Here is a 21372-nt window from a genome sequence, read left to right as displayed (position 1 = left end):
TGGGGCTCGATCCCAGGACCCTGAGATCATGACCTGAGCCGAAGGCAGCGGCTCAACCCACTGAGCCACCCAGGTGCCCTATTTTATTTTTTAAAGATTTTATTTATTTGACAGACAGAGAGCACAAGTAGGCAGAGAGGGGGAAGCAGGCTCCCCGCTGAGCAGAAAGCCCGATGTGGGGCTCGATCCCAGGACCCTGGGATCATGACCCCAGCCGAAGACAAAGGCTTTAACCCACTGAGCCACCCAGGCACCCCCCAGGTGCCTCTTTTTAAAATTTTTATTTTTGAGTAATCCCTACATTCAATGTGGGGCTCAAAATCACAACCCGGAGATTGAGAATCACACACTCCATTGACTGGGTCAGCCAGATACCTCTCGATCTTTTTTTTTTTGCCAAATAATATCTCATCCTCTAGATACACTGTATTTTATTTATCCATTCATCGACTGAGGGACATTTGGGTTGTTCCAACTTTTAGCAAGTTATTTCTCCAGGTTCCAACTTATTCATCTATAAAAATGGGAGTTAAGGGGCGCCTGGGTGGCTCAGTGGGTTGGGCCTCTGCCCTCGGCTCAGGTCATGATCCCGGGGTCCTGGGATTGAGCCCTGCATCGGGCTCTCTGCTCCATGGGGAGCCTGCTTCCTCCTCTCTCTCTGCCTGCCTCTCTGCCTACTTGTGATCTCTGTCAAATAAATGAATAAAATCTTAAAAAAAAAAAAGGGAGTTAATAGCTGCTTCAGAGATTACTAAAGTAGATGTGGAATATATGAACACGGTCTGAACTAGGAAGCATGCGTGCAGAGACAAAGTATTAATATTTACATGAGAGCCACTGGGAAGGCTGGGCCTTGTGGCCCAGCGTCTGTGGCCCGTTGTCGGTTACCTCTGGGCAGTTGGGGGTCTCTGGGTCAAGATCCCCATGTCGAGGCCAGTTTGCTTTTTCCTAGGTGGCAGTCTGCATCTCTCAGGCCGGGCCTGGCATCTCATTACCGTTTGTTGCTAGGAGACCATGTTAGAGCTGAGCTCGCTGTGGTCCACTGCCGCTGCCGAAGATAACCCAAATCGCAGGGAAGGATGTTGAAACATCAAGGCCGTTTCATGTCATCCCGATTTTTAGCAAGACCAAGGAAAAGGGCTGAAGCCACAGGTGTTCTGGCGAGGGGGGCATTAGGCTTCCGGAATATCTTGCCAACTCTTTTTTTTTTTTAAGATTTTTATTTATTTGACAGAGAGAGATCACAAGTAGGCAGAGAAGCAGAGAGAGAGGGGGAAGCAGGTTCCCTGCTGAGCAGAAAGCCCGATTCGGGGCTCGATCCCAGAACCCTGAGATCCTGACCTGAGCCGAAGGCAGAGGCTAAACCCACTGAGCCACCCAGGTGCCCCTCTCTTTTCTGATTTTAATTCACTTCCTCTCACCTCTCTCTCACACACACACATACACACACACACACAGAGTGCCCAGCTGACTTTTCCCCTACTGCCCGTCACTTGAGTGTGTAAGTAATGCAAAAATGTTTTAATATCAGACCTAGAAGTGATGAATGAGGAAAGAAAGCTTGTTTCGTAAATACAAAGATGCTAAAATCCAATTTAGGCACATGTGGTTTGCTCCCACACCTTCCTGCTCCTTTCTGCAGGTATTTTACAGCCGTTAACATGTGTGGGTGCGAGGAGGTTAGCAGAAGGCTGGGGTGAGGAGTGGATTATAGAAGAATGATTGTTTCCTTTCCCTAGGAGCTGCCTGGAGCAGAATTTCCCCTTCAAAGCCTTGGTAAGAGCAGCTGGGGATAATGAACAGTGGTTAAAGATGCTTTGTTTTACATCCAGCAAAAAGGATCATTAACACTCGGGTTTTCAATCCAAGCCTGTGGAAGGGCTCCTGCTGCTGTTGATAATCACGGTAACCCTCAGGGTAGCGGGGGCAAAGGGGTCGGTAATTCACCAGAAAATGGTATTCACTCATTCGGATTATGTGCACTGCTGCTCTTCTCCATTCATGTGCTTAAATTAAGAGCTGACGAGTACGAAATAAATGAAACTGCACTTCTTCACTGGACCGATCTGGGGAGCAGCAGCAATTCTGCAGGGAGGGAGGGTGTCTGCCAGGAAAACGGTGGTACCATCTCCCCATTACATTTCTGTATCGTAGTCTTTTTTTTTTTTTTTTTTTTTTTGTTTTAAAGACTTTATTTGAGAGAGAGAGAACACGAGAGGGGGGAAGGTCAGGGGGAGTAGACTTGAGCCCAGGACTTGATCCCAAGACTCCAGGATTATGACCTGAGCCAGTCAGTGGCTTAACCAACTGAGCCACCCAGGTGCACCTACTGGAGTTAGTCTTAATGCCACAGGATTCTTAAGGGGCAAAAGCCTTGAGTCCAAGAGACATCTCCTTGAGGTGATAAAGGAGGAGGGAGAGTGGTTTCTTTTCTTAAGATTTTGAGAATCAGGGAGCACAGGCAAGGGGCAGAGGGAGAAAATCTCCAAGCAGACGCCCTGCTGAGTGTGGAGCCCAATGGCAGGACTTGATCTCAGGACCCAGAGATCATGACCTGATCCGAAATCAGGAGTCGGACACTTAACCAGCTGAGCCGCCCAGAAGCCCCCGGAGTGTAGTTTCATCTTCATTTTATCAAAGGAGAAATGAAGACAAGGAACCATGACTAGGACAATACGAGACAGCTAGTCTAAGGCATAACTCACATCAGGGAAAGCCCCAGAAGGAAGTTGACTCAACCTTATTGGTGACATCAAGGTTTACATCATTCAGAAGTTTCTGCAGAAGTCTCTAGAGGGACCAGCTGGTTGACTTCCTGGAGTCATTTCCATTTGTTCAATCCTGAGGTGGGGGGTGGGGGAGTTGGGGGTGGTGGTGAGAAAATGGTTCTTATCGTTCTATTAGGCAGATCTGAATGGAGGGAATTGAACCTAGATCATAAAGGGTTCCCAAATGCACACTGACCCCTTTCACAAAGTGCGTGGAAGGTTCGAGCAGGAAGCCAGGGCTCCAGACTGCTCGAACGAATGTTCCACCACCTTCCTCTCCATCTCCAGGTCATTGCCAGGACACTCTTGTTGACTAGTTAAGACAAGTGAAATCGACTGGTGGGCTCTAGAATTCCCATTAGCCTGTTGGTTCCTTTTTTCAGACGCTTAAAACAAAGGACCAGAAAGCCCAATTACCCAGTTTAAACTGAACAATGTCCCCGAGATAGGACGAGTTTATTTTTAGTATTAAAGAGATTAACAATAGTTCTTATTCTGACTTATCCATAGTCAAACTCACCTGCTCAGAAAGTTGCAGACCCCAACAGTTTCTAACAAGTCCTACTAATCATTAAGTACGGACTTACAATAAAGGTTATGTGCAGTTATGTGCACAGGAAAGATCGAAGAGTAGAAAATGCCAAACAGAGGTATCCAGAGAGAGAGAAGGCTTTCTGTGAATGAAATACTTTGTGTCTATAGTTCAGGAATAAGATGCTTCTGCTGGGTGCTGAGAAGTCAAGATGAGAAACCTTTGGTATCCCAGTGGGATGTCGGAGTTCTCTGTGGTGGCCATCTGTGGCTTGTTTAAATGCAATCAGTGGGAGAGAGAGACCTGAGGAGGCGGCAGAAATTCTCAACCTCTGCTCGATCACCAGCTGCATGGTTAAGACTGGGAACCGACAATGAACACACTCAAGGCCTGACCTTGAAGGGCACTGGGACAACTTGGAAATGAACTGCTTAGTACTCAAGTCCAGCCTGTTGTGAAAGAAGGGCCAGCTCGACTGCTTGTACAGGGCCCTTGTACTGGAGACCTGTAGAAGGCGGGGCACCAGACGTGAGGATGGTGCAGCTAGTTATGGGATTTAAAAGGTAGTAACCCACAAGGATGGAAGTGACAGGCCTCGCCACTACTCTGCAGATAATCACCATGACTCCGACTCCACCCATAGGGCCCCAGGACTGATTAAATCCCTAGGAATTTCATGTTAGGCAGGATCGTGGGTCAGAGCTCTAAGTAGAAGCTATAGGTTCTACTCTATAAAAATCGATGCACAGTATAGATCCACGCGTCTGGGACACTTAGAGAGTGTGGCAGAACACATGGTCTTCGAAGATCTGCTTCTCTGTTGCTGGGAAGCTCTTGTCACAGATTGGACAATTGAGACACAGGGTCTGCATGCGCTGCTGTTCCAAGGTGTGATCGAAAATGTCATCAGCGAAGTCTGACTTGCAGGTGGGGCATCTCTTGATGGTGAGCTGGGAGGAAGAGCAAAGGCGTGAGGACAGGTGTAGCTCTCTGCGGCCCAGGCCACGTCTCATATTCTGTTACATCCTCAGCAAGGGGCGTACCACTTGGCACATGGCAGGTGCTCAAGAAGTAGAGGGTGAATGAATGAAGTCACATTGGGAGACACTCACTGAGGCTTTCTCTACCCCAGGAGTGAAAGGACCTACAACTTGTTACAGCGTTCGAAGAGCCTCCAGCCCGGAGGGGACAGCGGACACACCTTGCTGGGCTGCCTGCCTAGTTCACATCTGCTCCCTAGTGCCAACCTCAGCTCACAGGCGGAGGTCACAGGAGCAGAAAGCTGAGGGGCGAACTGGGCTTTCTTCTCCCCACCTCAACGGGCTCCCTCAGCTGAGGTTTAACCCAGCTGATCCAGGGGACTTCTGGAGTATCAAAATGAACTAGTCTCCCTATGGTTTTCCCATGAACTGGAGCAGGAAGGGGCACTTTTCAAGGATCTGATGTGGGCAGTCTCCGGATTCGCATACTTACCAGGCCTGGGGCCGAACTTTCCTGGATACCTGAGGATCATAAAAAAGGTTTCATTCAATGAGAGAAATACCATCCCTGGATTCTCCAGCTGTGATCTGTTAGCTGGTTTCTGTAACCCCCTTTGCTTCCCTTTCTCCCCACTGCCTCTGACTCTTTCTCTCTGTGTACCATTAACTGCTGATAGAGGGGATCTAGGTCAATGCTGAAGGGAAAAGAGGAAAAAATAATGAAATGAGACTTTTGATAGCCATGTGTATGCTTCAGAATCAGGAAAAACAAAAAACAAAAAACAAAAAAAACCTAAACCCAACCTCTTCTCAGTATGGGCAAAATGAGATTTAAATAAAAAGTCACAATTTAGGGGCGCCTGGGTGGCTCAGTGGGTTAAGCCGCTGCCTTCGGCTCAGGTCATGATCTCAGGGTCCTGGGATCGAGTCCCGCATCGGGCTCTCTGCTCAGCAGGGAGCCTGCTTCCCACCCCCCCTCTCTCTCTTTCTGCCTGCCTCTCCATCTACTTGTGATTTCTCTCTGTCAAATAAATAAATAAAATCTTTAAAAAAAAAAAAAAAAAAGTCACAATTTAATAAGAATAAGAAAACAATCTGAGAATAGATTTTAGGACTGAAGCCACATAACCTGGTATTTTAAATGAAAACGCTTAAAAATATTTTTAAAGAGAAAATAAATGTATACTCCTGCCTGCTGTAAAGATTTGACTGTGACTCCAAGGAGAATATGACTCCTTTAAACTGTCCAAGAAAAGGACACGAGGTCTTCTACCACTTTTGGAGACAAAAAAGAGGGAAAGTTCCCTGTTCCCTTGTCCCTGGCAAGAACAATCTGACCCTCCATCCTTGAGTGACAAGACTAGTTTTCATCCCCATTTCCTGTCCTCTAAACCACCCCGGGCTCTCTGTGGGGCACATTCCTGCTACCCTGGGTCAGGCCATCGAGAGGCTGCCCTAACTGCCCATTCCTGGGCGGCATACCCCACCTCTTACGCTTCCATTTCCAAACCTTAATTAGCTTCCTCAGCTTTGTATGTGTATATCTTCTACATAGACACATTTCTCTGATTTATATATTTGGAATATAGCCACGGGACTCAATTTGTGTCTGCTGCCTCTAGGCGAATGATCTGATTTGCGTCTTCTAGATTCAGATTTATTTCTCAATTAACACTTCTCGCCTGGCAATCTTTCTATTGGGTCCTCGGCTTCTGCCCAGCAAGTCTTAACAATGAGACTGGTCTTAATTAGCATCTCAGACCACAAAAAAGAAAAAAAAAATTAGTGGGGGAAAGGGATGCAGGCAAGGGCCTTCTAGCTCCAACGGCAGTTGCCTTACCAGAATATGGGTTTCCATAGACAAGTCCTGGGTTTTGTCCAGCACCTCCTTGATCCGAAGTAGGCGCTTGATAGGGCAGAGAGTCAAAATCCAGACCCATGTAACTCAGCAATCTGCTGTTCTCCCTCTTCAAAAGCTAGGGAGAGAATGTTTAGAGACACACGTTGGAAGACAACAACAAAGGAGGGCCACAAGCAACTGGCTAGGGGATGCCCGTTACGGGTACTTCTCCATGAACAGTGTGGCGCTGGAGAATCCCAGGAACCGACAAGTCACAATTCTAAAGGGGAAGTAGCAGCCTCCGCACTAGGAAGATCTGAGTTCTTTACACTTGAATTTAAGTGTATACTGAATTTTGTTTCGATTAATTGCAAAAAAGAATTTTAAGTCTCTAAATACATACCAACCGAGATGGGGTACAAACGCTGTGTGCACAGATGAGGGGGGCAGGACCTATATTAAGGGCGAAGCTGCTGCACATTACTGAGAGCAAAATGCTTCTTTTAGTCTCTTTCCTAGGATAATTGTCTTACACAATGGAATATTCATCTGATACAATTTTCCCTTCTTCGTGTTTTATCCTTTCAAAGGGATATACCAACAGAGAGAGTGAAAGGAGGAAGGGGGGGGATGAGAGAATGAGACAGAATAAGCTACATGGAGGACAGACTGCGCTTTAAAAGTTCTTAGAAAAAAAGTAAACTCCCTCTTCACATCTTTATTAAGAGGGCTTTACTATAGCTCTTAACAAAGCTTTCAAATATCAGCTCTTTTCCTCCCTGTTGCAAACTGTGTGTGTCCTCTTCCCTCCCTCCCACCGCCCCATCAGACTATTCCAGAAAATAGAGATTTCTTTTTTTTCTTTTTAAAGATTTTATTTGACAGATACAGATCACAAGTAGGCAGAGAGGCAGGTAGAGAGAGAGAGAGAGAGAGAGGAGGAAGCAGGCTCCCTGCTGAGCAGGGATTCCAGGATTCTGAGATCATGACCTGAGCCAAAGGCAGAGGCTTTAACCCTCTGAGCCACCCAGGTGCCCGAAAATAGAGATTTCAAAGTCAAGCTCTGTTTATCTAAATCAAGAGGATGAAGATGACGGAAACAGACTCCTAAGGCCCCTATAATGCTGAAAGGCATCGATATAAATGACATAATCAAAGCCAGAGATGATCACTTGGAGGCACAGCCCTGAAGGCTTAGAGAGAGGGGCAAGCTGGAGAACCGTGGCAGGTGTAGATCTAGGAGCATAAGCCAGAGTGCTGGGACACCTGACTTTATGCAAGGGCAGGAAAGTGCCTTTAAGTACTGTTTTATTTTTAAGTTTTTATTTATTGTTTTTAATAATCTCTATACCTAATATGGGGCTTGAACTCACAACCCTGAGATCAAGAGTCACTCGCTTCTCCAACTGAGCCAGCCAGGCGTCCCGAGGTGCAGCTTCTTTATTTGCTGCCATCATCCTCAATCAGCCAAGAATAGCTTGTGTCTAACCCACAGCAGAAGATAAATACTGCCTGGATGAATGAATGAATGAATGAATGAAGAGATGTATGAATGAGTGAGGGAAGGAACGCAGAGCATTTTATTAGGAGCCGGCCACGGGTCCAGGGCAGGCACAGGCCGTCACTACTACCCTGGTCTGGAAGCAGAAGAAAAGGAAAAAGTCATGCAGAAGGAAAGGGGTCCCTCAGCTAGCCTAGAAATGACGTCGGATATTCTCCTACAAAGACAATACTTACTACAGGCGGGGAGTTAAGAGCAAAATGAATTAAGATAGATCTTCCGTCAAGGTGTTCCTTTCAAGCTGACTACTGCCAGGACAAACAAGTTTCAGTTACAAAAACAAGAGAGGGTTCGTGGTAGATGAGGACTAGATTAAATTTACTCATAGGAGCAACGGTTTCACCCACAGTCCCAGAAAGGGCTCTTTTACTTAACTTGTTAATCACCACATCTCTGGGTTACCCTCCTCCTGCTCCTTAAAACCTTGGGGTTTCTAGGGCCGTCTGGGTGGCTCAGTGAGTTAGGCAGCCGACTCTTGATTTCAGCTCAGGTCATGATCCCAGGGTCGTGAGAGAGAGCCCTGCACTGGGCTCCGTGCTCAGCGTGCAATCTGCTTAAGATTCTCTCTCTCCCTCTCCCTCTGCTCCTCCCCACCACATGCTCACTCGCTCTCAAATCAATCAATCAATCTTTAGGGGCACCTGGGTGGCTCAGTGGGTTAAAGCCTCTGCCTTCGGCTCAGGTCATGATCCCAGGGTCCTGGGATCGAGCCCCACATTGGGCTCTCTGCTCCAATGGAGAGCCTGCTTCCTCCTCTCTCTTCCTGTCTGCCTCTCTGCCTACTTGTGATTTGTCTGTCAAAAAATAAATAAAATCTTTAAAAAAAAAAAATCTTTAAACAGAACAAAACACCTTGGACTTTCTACCCTGTTGTACACACTCACGTCGTTTTCTCTTTCCAATCTCTCCTTCTCTCTCTGTAGAACATTACATACGATCTTGTTCTCATTCAGTGTTTCTGACAGGCCCGAGTTCTCATCCTGTCAATAACAAAAACCAGTTAGGATTAGGCTCACATACTATAATCTGGATCCAGGGTGGGGTACCACAAGGGGCCTGCGGAGGGTCTGGTTTCCCCACGTGATGGGACTGAGGAGGGGAGAAGGCAGCTCGGTGGGGGCGCACAGCGGAGGTGATGCCATGGTTTAACAAAACGCCTGAAGGCCTGGCTCGGCATCAGAGATGCTGATGTCTTTTGGTTAAGCTGGTAGTGAAAGTGACCAAAGAGGGGAAAAGTCATAAAGACGGACTTGGGAAAAGCCCCAAGACTGACTTATCAGAATTAGGGCTAACCGGAGCCCTACTGAACAGCACCCAACCATGGAAACCCGCATCTTGGTCTGGAATAAACACCTCACTCAATGTAGCGTGAGGGACTTAAGTTGATGGGACGTCATCCCAGTGAGGACAGGCATCTGGACTCAAGGAACACTGAGGAGCAAGGAACCTCGGAAGGCGCTTATCCAAGGCTACAAGGACCCTGGACTGAGGTCTTGGGCGTCCCGCTGTGACAGGTGGACCTAACTTCATAAACCCCACACTTGGCAGGCATGCGTCCGTGCTTTCCATCTCCTACCTACAGACAGACACGTGCACATACCTCACAGACACACTTAAGCTAATCCTACTAGTTGTGGTGTTTTTTTTTTTTCCAAGATTTTTTATTTGAACGCTGGTGCCCAAACTGCTGTGCGCTTCTAGCCGACCCTGAGGTAGGAATGCGAGAGGGGCTACCCGATGACAGAGCTGACTGCAGGCTCCCGGCTCCCCATCCCCATGGGCTCTTGCTGGCTCTTCGGGTCCTGCTTCACTTCCTCAAAAGGCAGAAATAAGAAAGGGCTATCTGAGTCTGCACAGAAACCTGCTCAATGGTTACCACCACCTTCCCTGAGACCCATGGCTGGACTGGGGCCTCTACTTCCGGGGACCCCCAGATTGGTCTCTGGCCACACACTTCATCCCTCCTCTTTTTAACAGGAAGAGAAGTGTTTCTCCTCAATGAGGGTGGGCAGTCCTCCGGGCTTTGGTCTAGGAACCGCAGACCTTCACACCCCTGGCTTCCTGGGCCCCCTGAGCTCTGGCACCTACCAGTTGCGCAGCCGCCCTGAGTTGCCTGATCTGCCTGTGGAGTCGCTGACACTCTTTGTACTTCTCTAAGAAACAGGCTTTCCCGGCCTCTACCTTTGCCTTTAGGCGCTCCACCTCTTGTACTAACTGCTCCTCCACTGCTGTTTTCTTGCTCCTAGGCGCCTAAAGCATAAGATACACAATCCTCACAGTTAGGGGCGCTCTGGGTTTGTGAGGAATAAAGAATCGAGCCCCTGGGTCTTGAAAAATAGACCACAGAAACCCAGGAAACCCCTACTTGCCACGAGGAGGTTCAAACCTTCGAAGGGCGGCAGCTTATGTGAAATAGTGATTTCTCGCTACAGCAGAGGCCACAAGCTGCGGTGTGCTGGTGGGGGCCAGGCCCCGGACGTCGCTGAGAGGCGGAGGTGAAGGCCACGGGGGGGCGGTAGAGGCAGTGGGGGAGGGGAGAACATGGGGCCCATCTAGAGGGAACCGCAGCCACCCAGGCTGGGCACTGCTGCTGTGTGGGAATGGGGGCTCTGGGCTGCCAGAGCCCCCCAAGTTTTCAAGAAGCTAGAAATACACATTTTTTTAAAAATGGGAAGTGTTCCCATTTTTAGTTGTTGGCAACCAATTCGATTTTTGAAAAACACCAGCTAGGCTAAATAACAAGTTTCTCGGGGCCAAACTCAACCTGTGAGCAGCTGCTTTTCTAACTTTGTTCTCCTCTTTTTCATGCGATGGTATCTAGTAGCTTACATATGGGAGGGACGCCTCTAACTGACTGAGTAATGGCCAAGGGAGTGAATGATATGACTTATCCCAACAGCTGGATATCCAGACAGCAGGGTTTCTCATACCCTTGCGAAATTCAGAAAATGGGGCTTCCTGGCACCTGTCATCACCACGAGGCCTCTTTTCCAACAAGCTATTCTAGAAATTTATCAATTAGGCTTTCACTACTACATTACTATAGCTCGGAAGAATTTAGAATGATAATTGCTAATATTATATTAATTGTAACAAAAATTTTGATTGCTGTAATATTTCCTAACCGTAGAGCTTGACTTTATCATTATTCATTTGTCTGCCCCCATGATAAGAAAGGATTAGGGGTGACTCTGGGTGATTCCTGGCTCAAGGCTCTACTGGACAACCTGTCATGAAGTACTTTCAATCTCCCTCCGCCATTCATCACACAGTAGGAACGGCCACCTCTCCTTCAACGTTTTGCAAATGACAAATTCTCTGTCCTTCTGGGACGATGTCCAGGGGTAAATGCTATTCTCCTCTGTCTTTTTTATCCTTTCTGCCACCTGAAAATAGACCCATCCCTTCCTTCCCGCAGGCTCCCTCCCACAAAGCCATCCAAAGACAGACGTGCCGTTAACTGCTGCTGTTTCTTCTTGGCAGCTGCTTCTTCCTGCTTCATCTCCTCTACGGTCTGCTCCAGCTTCTTCTGGTGCTCCCTCTGCACAAAAACAGATGTCAGGACCACTGCTGGGCCAGCACAGGCACGCGCACGTGAGCTAATGAGCGAGCAGCCCGCAGAGAGAGAGGCAAGTCTCTTCCTAGGTTTCTGAGAAGAGCCATGAGCTCCCTCATCTCAGAGGGCTTCCTCTGAGACCTTTCCCACAGCCACCAATGGTAGGCGTATGTGACAGAGTAAACAAAGAACCATGTACGCATTTTCTCGCGAATGCCTAAAAATGTTGGTTCTGTTTGTGACTCTACCTGTTGAGCCAAAGTGAGGAGGAGCTGGCTATTCTCCTTCCTCAGATGTTCCAACTGCTCTGTCTTATCTTGATCTCCCTGCACGAGCTTCTCCATTTCTTTCTCTTGGGTTGACAGCTGGGCCTAAAGCAAAAAACAGCGAATATAATCAAGATATAAAAGGAAGAAAACTGAACAGTAACAATGCTGTTTAATGTACACTCACACAAAGAAATGCGTACTCCTTGGCAACTCCTGACTGCCAAATATCCCTAGAACGCCCACTTTTCAGCTCTCCCTCACACCCTGCGCCCAAGACTCAAATGAGGAAAAGTCAACACACCCCTCTTTAAGGCACAGCTTCCTAAAACCAATAGTGATTCAGCTGGTATCTGCTTTACATTCCAGCTTTTTTTTTTTTTTTTCATTCTAGGCTTTTGAGAAAGACTTTGAAGAGATTTTGTAGCTAAAAGAAAAAAAGTTAAGAAAAGCAGTGGTAGAGGTGACAGTGCTCCATCTTAAGAATTCATGATAAAGGGGCGCCTGGGTGGCTCAGTGGGTTAAAGCCTCTGCTTTCGGCTCAGGTCATGATCCCAGGGTCCTGGGATCGAGCCCCACATCGGGCTCTCTGCTCAGCAGGGAGCCTGCAAATAAAAAAAAAAAAAAAAAAAAAAGAATTCATGATAAATATAAACTGAACGAATTATTCAGTTCTTGAGGGCCGGGACTTTAAGAGTAACGGTATGTGTGTGGGGGGAGGGGGGGTCCAGAACAGAAAACTCCGTGAACCTGCAGACTAGCGCTTTGACCGTTAGGCACCCCCACAGCGGAACTCACGGAGCAGCGCGGGCAGAGTAAGATGATACACTTTGGCAAAGGTTTCGTTACCCACCTGGAGCTGATCCACTCGGACTCCCATCTTCTCATTTTCTGAGGACATCTTCTGGTTTTGTTCTTTCAGTCTGTGGAGGAGAAGAGGACTGCATGAAAGATAGGCTGATTCCGCGTCAGATCCCCTGGGCCTTCAATGAGTGAAGGCTGCCTTGGCCCTAAGGCTGTGGAATTAGTTTAAAATCCTTTCTGTTTGGGGCACCGGGGTGGCTCAGTGGGTTAAAGCCTCTGCCTTCGGCTCTGGTCATGATCTCAGGGTCCCAGGATAGAGCCCCGGGTTGACCTCTCTGCTTGGCAGGGAGCCTGCTTCCCCACTCTCTCTACCTGCCTTTCTGCCTACTTGTGATCTGACTGTCAAATAAATAAAATAAAATCTTTAAAAATAAAACAAAACACCAGCTTTAAAAAAAAAAATCCATTCTTCTTCAGTCCTTTCTCGGCTTCCTGACCTCAAGCCACATGTACTGGACATTTCACATTAATACCTGAATTCAGGTTACTTCACCTTACCGTTCGGATACTAATGCTCCAACCTAGAATCGCACCTATCACTGCCTTAACAGGAAGACTGTCTAATGAGCTCTGGAGATCTCATCTGTGACACCCAGGAACACAGCAGATTCCCCCTCTGGGAATCACTCACTGGAGCAGCTCGGTCTCCCAGTGGTCCTTCTGCACCTTCAGCTGCTGTTCCAGTTCCTTATTGGTGCCCTTCAGAGTTTCCAGCTCCTCCTGCAGATTGAGACATCAAAGGAACAGACCATTTCTAAGACACTTTTTAGTACCGAGGCCAGCTGACAAGTATTTATTGAGCATTTACTATATTTCAGGCCCTTATTCAATGTCATGACACAACGGTGATTGAAATATCCAAGGAAAGGTGTTTCCATATTAAACTGTTCTTAATCTATTTTCTCCACACAATGCATTCATCTTAATTTCTCTTCCACTGGAGCTTGTATTTGTCCATTAACTCATTAAACAGATATTTAAGGAGTGCATATGAGGCATTGTTCCTGCACTACAGACACAGCAGCAAATGAAATAAAGTGGGTTTTCTCTTGGAAAGGTGCTGCCAAGAAATTCACGGATGCTGCATATGTAATTCAAGTTTAGGAGCCACATTTTAAAAAGCAAAGAGGGGTGCCTGGGTGGCTCAGTGGGGTAAGCCTCTGGCTTCAGCTCAGATCATGGTCTCAGGGCCCTGGGATCGAGCCCCGCATCGGGCTCTCTGCTCAGCAGGGAGCCTGCTTCCCCCTCTCTCTCTGCCTGCTTCTCTGCCTACTTGTGATCTCTCTCTGTTAAATAAATAAAATCTTAAAAAAAAATAAATATATGAAAATAAAAAGCAACAAGAAACAGCTATGCTTAATTTTACTAATAGTACATTTAACCCAATATATCTAAAATATTGTTTCAATATGTAAATAAGAGGGAAATATTTTAACTTTTTTCATAATACGTCTTTAAAATCCGATATATACCCTTTATGCTTATGGTGCATCACAAAACGCCATGTTTCAAGTGTTGGGAGAGCCACAGGCGGCTAGCGGCCCTGGCACTAGGGCTACACATTTGCTTTTTTCCCCCCAACTCCATTCTGCACCAAAGCCAGCCTCGTGCATCAATAACAACTCCCTGCTTTTAGCTCTAAGATTTATACATTTATCATCCTTTTAAAAAATAATTTAAAAAATTGTAGGAATATGCACATAAAATTTCCCACCTTCATCAACTTTAAGCCCCTAGTTCAGCGGCATTAAGCACATGCACACTGTTGTATGACCGGCCCTATAACCACCCACAGAACTATTTTCATGTGTACAGTCAAAGCTCTGTCCTGTGAAAACACTGACTCCCTGTTCTCCCCACCCACCCGTCTCCCGGCAACTACTACTCTACTTCCTGTGTCTGCGAAGCTGGCTACTCCAGGTACCTCCTGAGTGGGATCACATGCTATTTGTTTCCCTGTGTCTGACCCATTTTGCCCAGCTAATGTCCTTGGTGTTCATCCATTTAGTAGCATGTGTCAGAACTTCTTTCCTTTTTAAAGCTGAATAACATTCCATTGTTATCTACATGCTAAACAACGTGTATCCTTCTATCCGTCACTGGACACCTGCCTCCTCCCTTTAGCTGTTGGGAAAGATGGTGTTATGAACATGTGTGTACTAGTCTCTCAGAAAACAAGTATCATCAATTTCTCTTTTATAGAAAGGGAAAACTGAAGTTCAGAGATGTTAAAAAATTTCCCCTGCTTCATCAGACATTAAGTGGGAGAACAAGTCTGTGGGACTCCAAAGACGGGGTTCTTAACCAGTGAATGGTCCTGGCCCTAAAACACATGGGTTTTCTTCCCCATTCTTGTTTTTAATTTTAATTCCTAAAAAACATGGGTTTTATTTATTTATTTAAAAAGAGTTTATTTATTTATTTGACATACAGAGATCACCAGTAGGCAGAGAAGCAGGCAGAGAGTGAGAGGGAAGCAGGCTCCCCGCTGAGCAGAGAGTCCGATGCGGGGCTCGATCCCAGGACCCTGAGATCATGATCCAAGCCAAAGGCAGAGGCTTTAACCCACTGAGCCACCAGGGTGCCCCAAAACATGGGTTTTAATATCAGAGAAGTCTGAGCTCAAATCCAAGCTCCTTTCAAAGTCATGAGCTGACTGTAACATTGGGCAAGTCACCTAACCTCTCTGAGCTGTTGGATGGTTTTAAGGATTAAGTGAAGCGATCTGCTTAATTACAGTGCCTTGCTAGTAGTACACATAGTAGGTACTAAATAAATACTGGCTTGTGTTATCATAACTAGTAGCAAGTCGGTAGGAGAGCTAACTCAAGAAGCCAGACCCTCTGATTCCTTGGCTAGAACCTGGCAGGTGAGCTGTAGGGCTCGTGGCCAGATACTGGTTCTTGACAGACAGACTGTGAATTGTACCTCTGCCACCTGTTTGTTATCTAACTGCCTGGAAGAGGCCAGATCTGTAGCCTGGACCTGTTACCCACACTTCTCAACCAGCCCAGGGCTGAGGACATCACACAAGGCATTTGTGTGACAGCAACGTATTAAAAAACAGTCTGTCTAGGAGTCAAGAGAAGTGGGTCCCAGCCCAGTGTGATCACTAACCTGACCTCTTCCACTCTCCTTGGGGTCTTCAGTTTGCTCACCTGTAGATCAAGGGCTCTACAGATGGTGACTGCCAAGGTTTGCATGTTCTGGAACTTATAAGGTACGACCTCAGTGTAATTAGTTTATAGTCCCAAGAGAAGACTCTCTTCTTTAAAGCTCCTTGCATTATCAACTCTCAATTACCACCTGTTAACTGGAAGGATGTTTCAAAAGAGAAGTAGCCAAGAGTCTGGATAATCTGCAGCCTTGCTTTTATACTCTCTACTCTCTCGAGGTCCACAGTCTAGCGAGCCAAAGTGAAGAGATTACATTCTACATAGGAACCAGGAAGCAGCAGTCAGACTGCTTGGTTTGAATCCTGGCTCCATCACAGATTAGCCAATAAGGGATTATGTACCCTTCTAAGCCTCAGATTACTCATCTGTAAAATCAGGGTAATAACAGTACCTAATCCAAAGTTTAAATAGAGTAATCCATATAAAAATTTTAACACGGTGCCTATTCAAAGATATTAGTATAGGAGAGTAAGATCACAAGCAAAAGAGGTAAGGCTGTATAAGAGACACCATCCAGTTCTGACCTCTGTGGTCCAGGTTCATGTTTTTTGTTTGTCTGTTTGTTTTCAGGTTTGTGTTTCACTAGCAGCCATACCTCCTTCTTGTGGAGCTCAGCCTGCATGTCTGAGTTCTGCTGCTGGAGGCCGACGCAGCTGTCCTTCAGCTCCTGGTTTTCTTTGCGGAGCTCCTTATTGTGCTGCTCAATTTCTTCCACTTCACCCTACGAAAGAGCATCCCATGAATTCATATTTGACCCTTTATAGCTTGATAAAATATTCAAGTCCCTCTAGTGGAACATTCCCATGGGCTGGGATGCTGAGGGTCTGGTGGATTCCCACTCAACAGCGACATCTGTGTCCCCTGAATGGGAGCACCTGCTCAGTATGTAGGATAGGGGATAATGGAGGCGCGTCCATATAAATGCAACATTGAGCCTGTCATTACCAAGAAAGAAAGACAAACAAAATTAAGACCATAAAGAGTTAAAAGGTGGAATAACAGAAGAATGTAGATTCTTCTTGCAAACACTTACTACTGTTTGTCTCTCCTAATGGACTTAGCTCCTAGAGGCCAAGACAGCCAAGTGATTTAATTGATTCTTCACTGCCTACCACAGTGCTGGACGGAAAGAGGGTGTCCTGTGAAATAACTGAGTAAGTAAATGGATCTAATACTCAGAGTAGGACAGGCTCTGTGTCGGAATGGAGAGATGGGGTGCCTGGGTGGCTCAGTCGGTTAAGCATCTGTCTTCAGACGGGGTCAAGATCTCAATCCCACATCGGGCTCTCTCCTCAGTGGGGAGTCTGCTTTTCCCCCTCCCTCATCCCCCACTTGTGTGCTCTCTGTTGAATAAATAAAATCTTAAGAAAAAAAATAAAGACAGAACTGAAAGATCCAAGGCATATTTGGTGCATCCCTCCCCAAAGGAGCTTATAATTTACTCTTGTGGTAATATGTGCAGATGACCAAAATTAAGCAACTGGCAAAGTTAAGGAAATAACTGAATGCCAACTGAGTTACAGCAGCTTTTGAGAAAGGAGGAACCACTTATTGTTGTGATTCTTTTCAACGTTCCTAAGTTATTCCTGAGTAGGTTTGAGTGGGTACTGTATGCATTTCTCCCCATAGTATCTGTTAAGACATTTAATAAAGGCTTTATTGATCCCAATTCCACCCTATCCTGAAATTACTACTCTTACTGGCAGGAAGGATGGGGGTGAGATATTTACAGACCTGAGTGGTAACAACCAGGATGTCCTCCTCATTTTCTGGACGGAACTGGAAAGGGATGCTTGCTCCCCGGACCACACCATCCTGATCCACATAGCAGAACTGGTAATACTCATCATCCTTGGGCAGGTAATAAGCTGAAAATACAAAATGATTTTTAAACCAAAATAAGGTCTGTTAAGAAAACTAAAAGTCTGCCAGTCTTTTATCTGCCCCAGAAAGCTTCAGCTCAATTAGTCTTAGGGGCTGTCTTCAAACACCTTTGATCCAGGATTTTTCTCACCTTTGAACTGGACTTCCTGTTGTTTGGCTGATTCACTGTTTAGGTCAACGGGCAAAGTGACCCACATGAAGGTGTAATACTCACGGGTTGTCTTCCACCCCACCTGCAATGACAGAAGGCTCTCACTCAGCATCTGACAGTGCTCCAGGGAAAACCCTTATTTGTGTGAGGTCTCCTTAAAAAGCACTTACTTTTCATTTATGTTGAAAATACAACAGAATGAGTCCCTTATGATACAACTAGGAATTGGCACACATGTGCACACGTGTATGCACGCACACACACACACACATACACCCCATTCAGAATACCTGGCTCAGAAGGAAATGAAAACTGACACGACACCCAGGACGAAGGTTCCAAAAATCCTGTCACCACTTCAGACAAGAGCACAGTGAGTGACTGGGGAACACAGTGAAGACAGTTCTGGGCTTGTGACTCTGATCCCACTACGTTCTCCCAACAGTGTTCTTAGAACTTCTTAATCAGAAAGCCCTTCTGACCCGCTGTCTCTGTGGGTCAGTCCTCTCCTGTGTCCTGGCCAGTCTTGTCACCCACACTGACCTGGTTATACTCATGCATTTTTAAAAATGCTGGTTTTGAATCATGTGCATGCAGGAGTGGAGGGGCAAAAGGGTTTTTAGATTATGAGGTAGGTCCCAGATAACAGTCCAGTCTATAGAATTTTCGTCAGTTTTTTTTTTCTTTCTTTCTTTTTTTTTTTTTAAAGATTTTATTTATTTATTTGAGAGAGAGACAGTGAAAGAGATCATGAGAGGGGAGAAAGTCAGAGGGAGAAGCAGACTCTCCAAGGAGCAGGGAGCCCGATGCAGGACTCTATCCCAGGACTCTGGGATCATGACCTGAGCTGAAGGCAGTCGCTTAACCAACTGAGCCACCCAGGCGCCCCACGTCAGTATTTTTCTTAATGTGAGCTTAATGAAGGCTTTTTGGTGGCAGATACTGACAACAATCTGGTGGTCACAGAGGCCTCTTCCAGGTCTTGAATGCAGTAAGTCACGATATAAGGATACTGTAAAATATGCCTCAGAGCAGAAAGCTGGCTAAGTGGAAAATACTCTCAGTAAATGTGAAGAGGGGTAAAAGATGGCTCCAGCCATATCTGGAAGATAAGGGCACACCAGAGACTAGAAAGGGAACCATTGTGTCTTCGAGGGGAGAGCACTCAGCAAATGAGAAGCAAAATTGCATTTATTGCCATATTTTGACCCTGCCTGAGCTCAGTGGGAGGAACAAGAACTAAAAATAAATTCCATTTTTATATATGAAGGAATCAGTGCAGGGTTGAAAAGGCTACACTGAAAGCGCCTGAGAACATACCGGGGCATGTTTTAGTGTCTCATTAATACACACCCCATTGCTGTAAGCAGCTCACAGCCGCCGCGGCCTGTGGTGGTACAGGAAGCGGGAATTTTATGGAGTCTTCATTCACATCCTGGAGTTTCTTAATGCACTGTGACCAAAATATTATATGGGAAGGCCCAAGAATTACTGCAGTGTTGGAATAGGGAAACAGCTTCTGGGCACCTGCAACTTCTGCCCTTGGCCCTTCCACCTGCGTGGTCCTGGGCCCGGCAGGCCTGTCGTGGCACAACACGTCCCCTCTTGGAGCCCCTCGAAATATTTAAATGTCCAGGGGAAGGGTAACTGGAGCACAGGACTGTGCACTAAAGGCAGGAAAGGTATCTCCTACTTTAGGCTCTATCGTTGCTGGTAGCTTTTGCTGTATCGAGAAGATGAAGCACAGCACATTCAAAACCAGTTCACAAGTGCCTGCCTGGTACCAGGAAGGACCCGTGTTGGGACTGCTGAGGAGCTAAAGAATATGGTTGAGCCCAGCACTGCAAATGATTCAGCTGATGGAGAACACAATTTTTTTTTTTTTTTTTTAATTAGAAAGAAAAAAATTTTTTAAGTGCTCTCTACCCCCAATGTGGGGCTTGAACTCACAACCCTGAGATCAAGGATTGTGCAGCTCTGCCGACTGAGCCAGTCAGGCACCCTGAGCGTGCGACTCTTGATCTCGGGGTTGGGTTGTGAGTTTGAGCCCCATGTGTGGTGTGGACTTTACTTAAAATAAAATTAAAAAGAGGGGCGCCTGGGTGGCTCCACTGGTTGAGTGTCCAACTGTTGATTTTGGCTCAGGTCGTGGGACTGGGCCATGCACCGGGCTCTGCACTCAACGTGTGGTCTGCTTGACATTCTCTCCCTCCCTCTGGCCCTTCCTCCCCCTGCTCTCGCTCTCTCTCTCTAAAATAAATAAAACCTTTAAAAAGAGAGAGAGACTGCACTATAAGAACACCAGGTGAGGGGCGCCTGGGTAGCTTAGTTGTTGAGTGTCTGCCTTTGGCTCAGGTCATGGTCCCAGGATCCCAGGATCCAGCCCAACCCGCCTCGGGCTCCCTGCTCAGCAGGAAGCCTGCTTCTCCCTCTCCCACTCCCCCTGCTTCTGCTTCCTCTCTTGCTGTGTCTCTGTCAAATAAATAAATAAAATCTTAAAAAAATAAAAAGCTTACACAGGTGAGCTTTCCAAGGGAGATACGGAAGATAACACTTTAAATCAGTTCTTAATTTTCTAATTTACCAGCTGTTCAGATGAATTCAGAAGAGAAAAAAAAGCCGAGGTTTAGGAAACAAACTCATTTACTACTTACTCACTGGGAAAGTCACCACCTTGAGTATATCCATTTTGTTCATCTGTGCACGAGGTAACACCCCCAGTCTGAGGGTGCTGCTGGATCATGAGGCTCAGTGAGCACACACACACGCGCACGCACACGTACGTACACACACACACACACACACACACACAGAAAACCTCATCAAAGACATGGCGCATCATATGTTCTTAAAAATTTGTGTTCTAAGATAAAAATTTGTGTTACTAAGTTCTCCTAACACTTTCTTTCAGGCTTCTAGGTAGCTGCTCAGGTCAATAGCTTTACGGATAATAAACACAAGGGGCCACTTTTTGTATTAATGGTTTTCTTTATGGAATCACTGCGCTGTCTCTGAAATGCACAAAGCATTCCAAATACAGAGGCATTTTTCAAAAATTATTTTTTTTTAAGATTTATTTATTTATTTGACAAAGAGAGAGATCACAAGTAGGCAGAGAGGCAGGCAGAGAAGAGAGGCGGAAGCAGGCTCCCCGCTGAGCAGAGAGCCCGATGCAGGGCTGGATCTCAGGACCCTGGGATCATGACCTGAGCCGGCAGAAGTCTGATCCACTGAGCCCCCAAGGCGCCCCTTAAAAATTATTTTAAACATTTGTTTCCATTTAATTTAATTTATTTATTTACTGAACAAATCTTTTACTTACTATTTTAGTGGGGAGGGTGCACTATTCCTGGAGGTACTGCAATGCCAGGCCGACATGTGAAGTGGATAGAGCAAGCTCCAACTCCCTACTCCAAAAATCCATTTAATATATTGTCCTCAGATAGAGGACGTATCAGATATTAAACTGATAAGAACAGATACTACACTTGATCTTAGCCAAAAGGCTGAGAAGCAATTTTTTTAAAGATTTTATTTATTTATTTGAAAGAAAGAGATCACAAGTAGGCAGAGAGGCAGGCAGAGGGAGAGGAAGGGAAGCAGGCTCCCTGCTGAGCAGAGAGCCCGATGTAGGGCTCGATCCCAGGACCCTGGAATCACAACCTGAGCCAAAGGAAGAGGCTTTAACCCACTGAGCCACCCAGGCGCCCCTAAACATTTGTTTTTAAAAAGCGTAAGATTGGGGCGCCTGGGTGGCTCAGTGGATTAAGCCGCTGCCTTCAGCTCAGGTCATG

At 46.3% G+C, this 21372-nt stretch overlaps 1 protein-coding gene, 1 long non-coding RNA gene and 1 other non-coding gene across 3 annotated transcripts in view; 1 reads left to right on the top strand and 2 right to left on the bottom strand.

Annotated features, from left to right (window-relative positions):
• Nucleotides 1-4766, top strand: part of LOC132004431 (uncharacterized) — a 10173-nt gene extending 5407 nt beyond the window's left edge. Inside the window, exons 2-3 of the long non-coding RNA XR_009400511.1 lie at nt 1740-1776; nt 4433-4766. This is a non-coding gene — a long non-coding RNA (uncharacterized LOC132004431). The remainder of the gene's footprint in view (nt 1-1739; nt 1777-4432) is intronic.
• CALCOCO2 (calcium binding and coiled-coil domain 2) overlaps nt 3182-21372 on the bottom strand; it is a 30778-nt gene continuing 12587 nt past the window's right edge. The window contains exons 3-13 of the mRNA XM_059380856.1: nt 17558-17660; nt 17278-17411; nt 16139-16264; nt 12999-13087; nt 12357-12426; nt 11486-11608; nt 11136-11222; nt 8566-8661; nt 6121-6256; nt 4774-4802; nt 3182-4250 (exon numbers count right to left, since the gene is read on the bottom strand). Coding sequence (XP_059236839.1) covers nt 4074-4250; nt 4774-4802; nt 6121-6256; nt 8566-8661; nt 11136-11222; nt 11486-11608; nt 12357-12426; nt 12999-13087; nt 16139-16264; nt 17278-17411; nt 17558-17660 — 1170 coding nt within the window. The 3' untranslated portion in view covers nt 3182-4073. The remainder of the gene's footprint in view (nt 4251-4773; nt 4803-6120; nt 6257-8565; nt 8662-11135; nt 11223-11485; nt 11609-12356; nt 12427-12998; nt 13088-16138; nt 16265-17277; nt 17412-17557; nt 17661-21372) is intronic.
• Nucleotides 20912-21096, bottom strand: LOC132004647 (U2 spliceosomal RNA). The gene has a single exon (XR_009400600.1). It is a non-coding gene; the product is annotated as a U2 spliceosomal RNA (small nuclear RNA).

This window comes from Mustela nigripes, chromosome 16, assembly GCF_022355385.1.
Source record: "Mustela nigripes isolate SB6536 chromosome 16, MUSNIG.SB6536, whole genome shotgun sequence".
In the NCBI taxonomy this organism is placed as follows: Eukaryota; Metazoa; Chordata; class Mammalia; order Carnivora; family Mustelidae; genus Mustela; species Mustela nigripes.
Note: the sequence above shows the minus strand (reverse complement) of the source record. Positions and strands in the feature narration are given on the sequence as shown.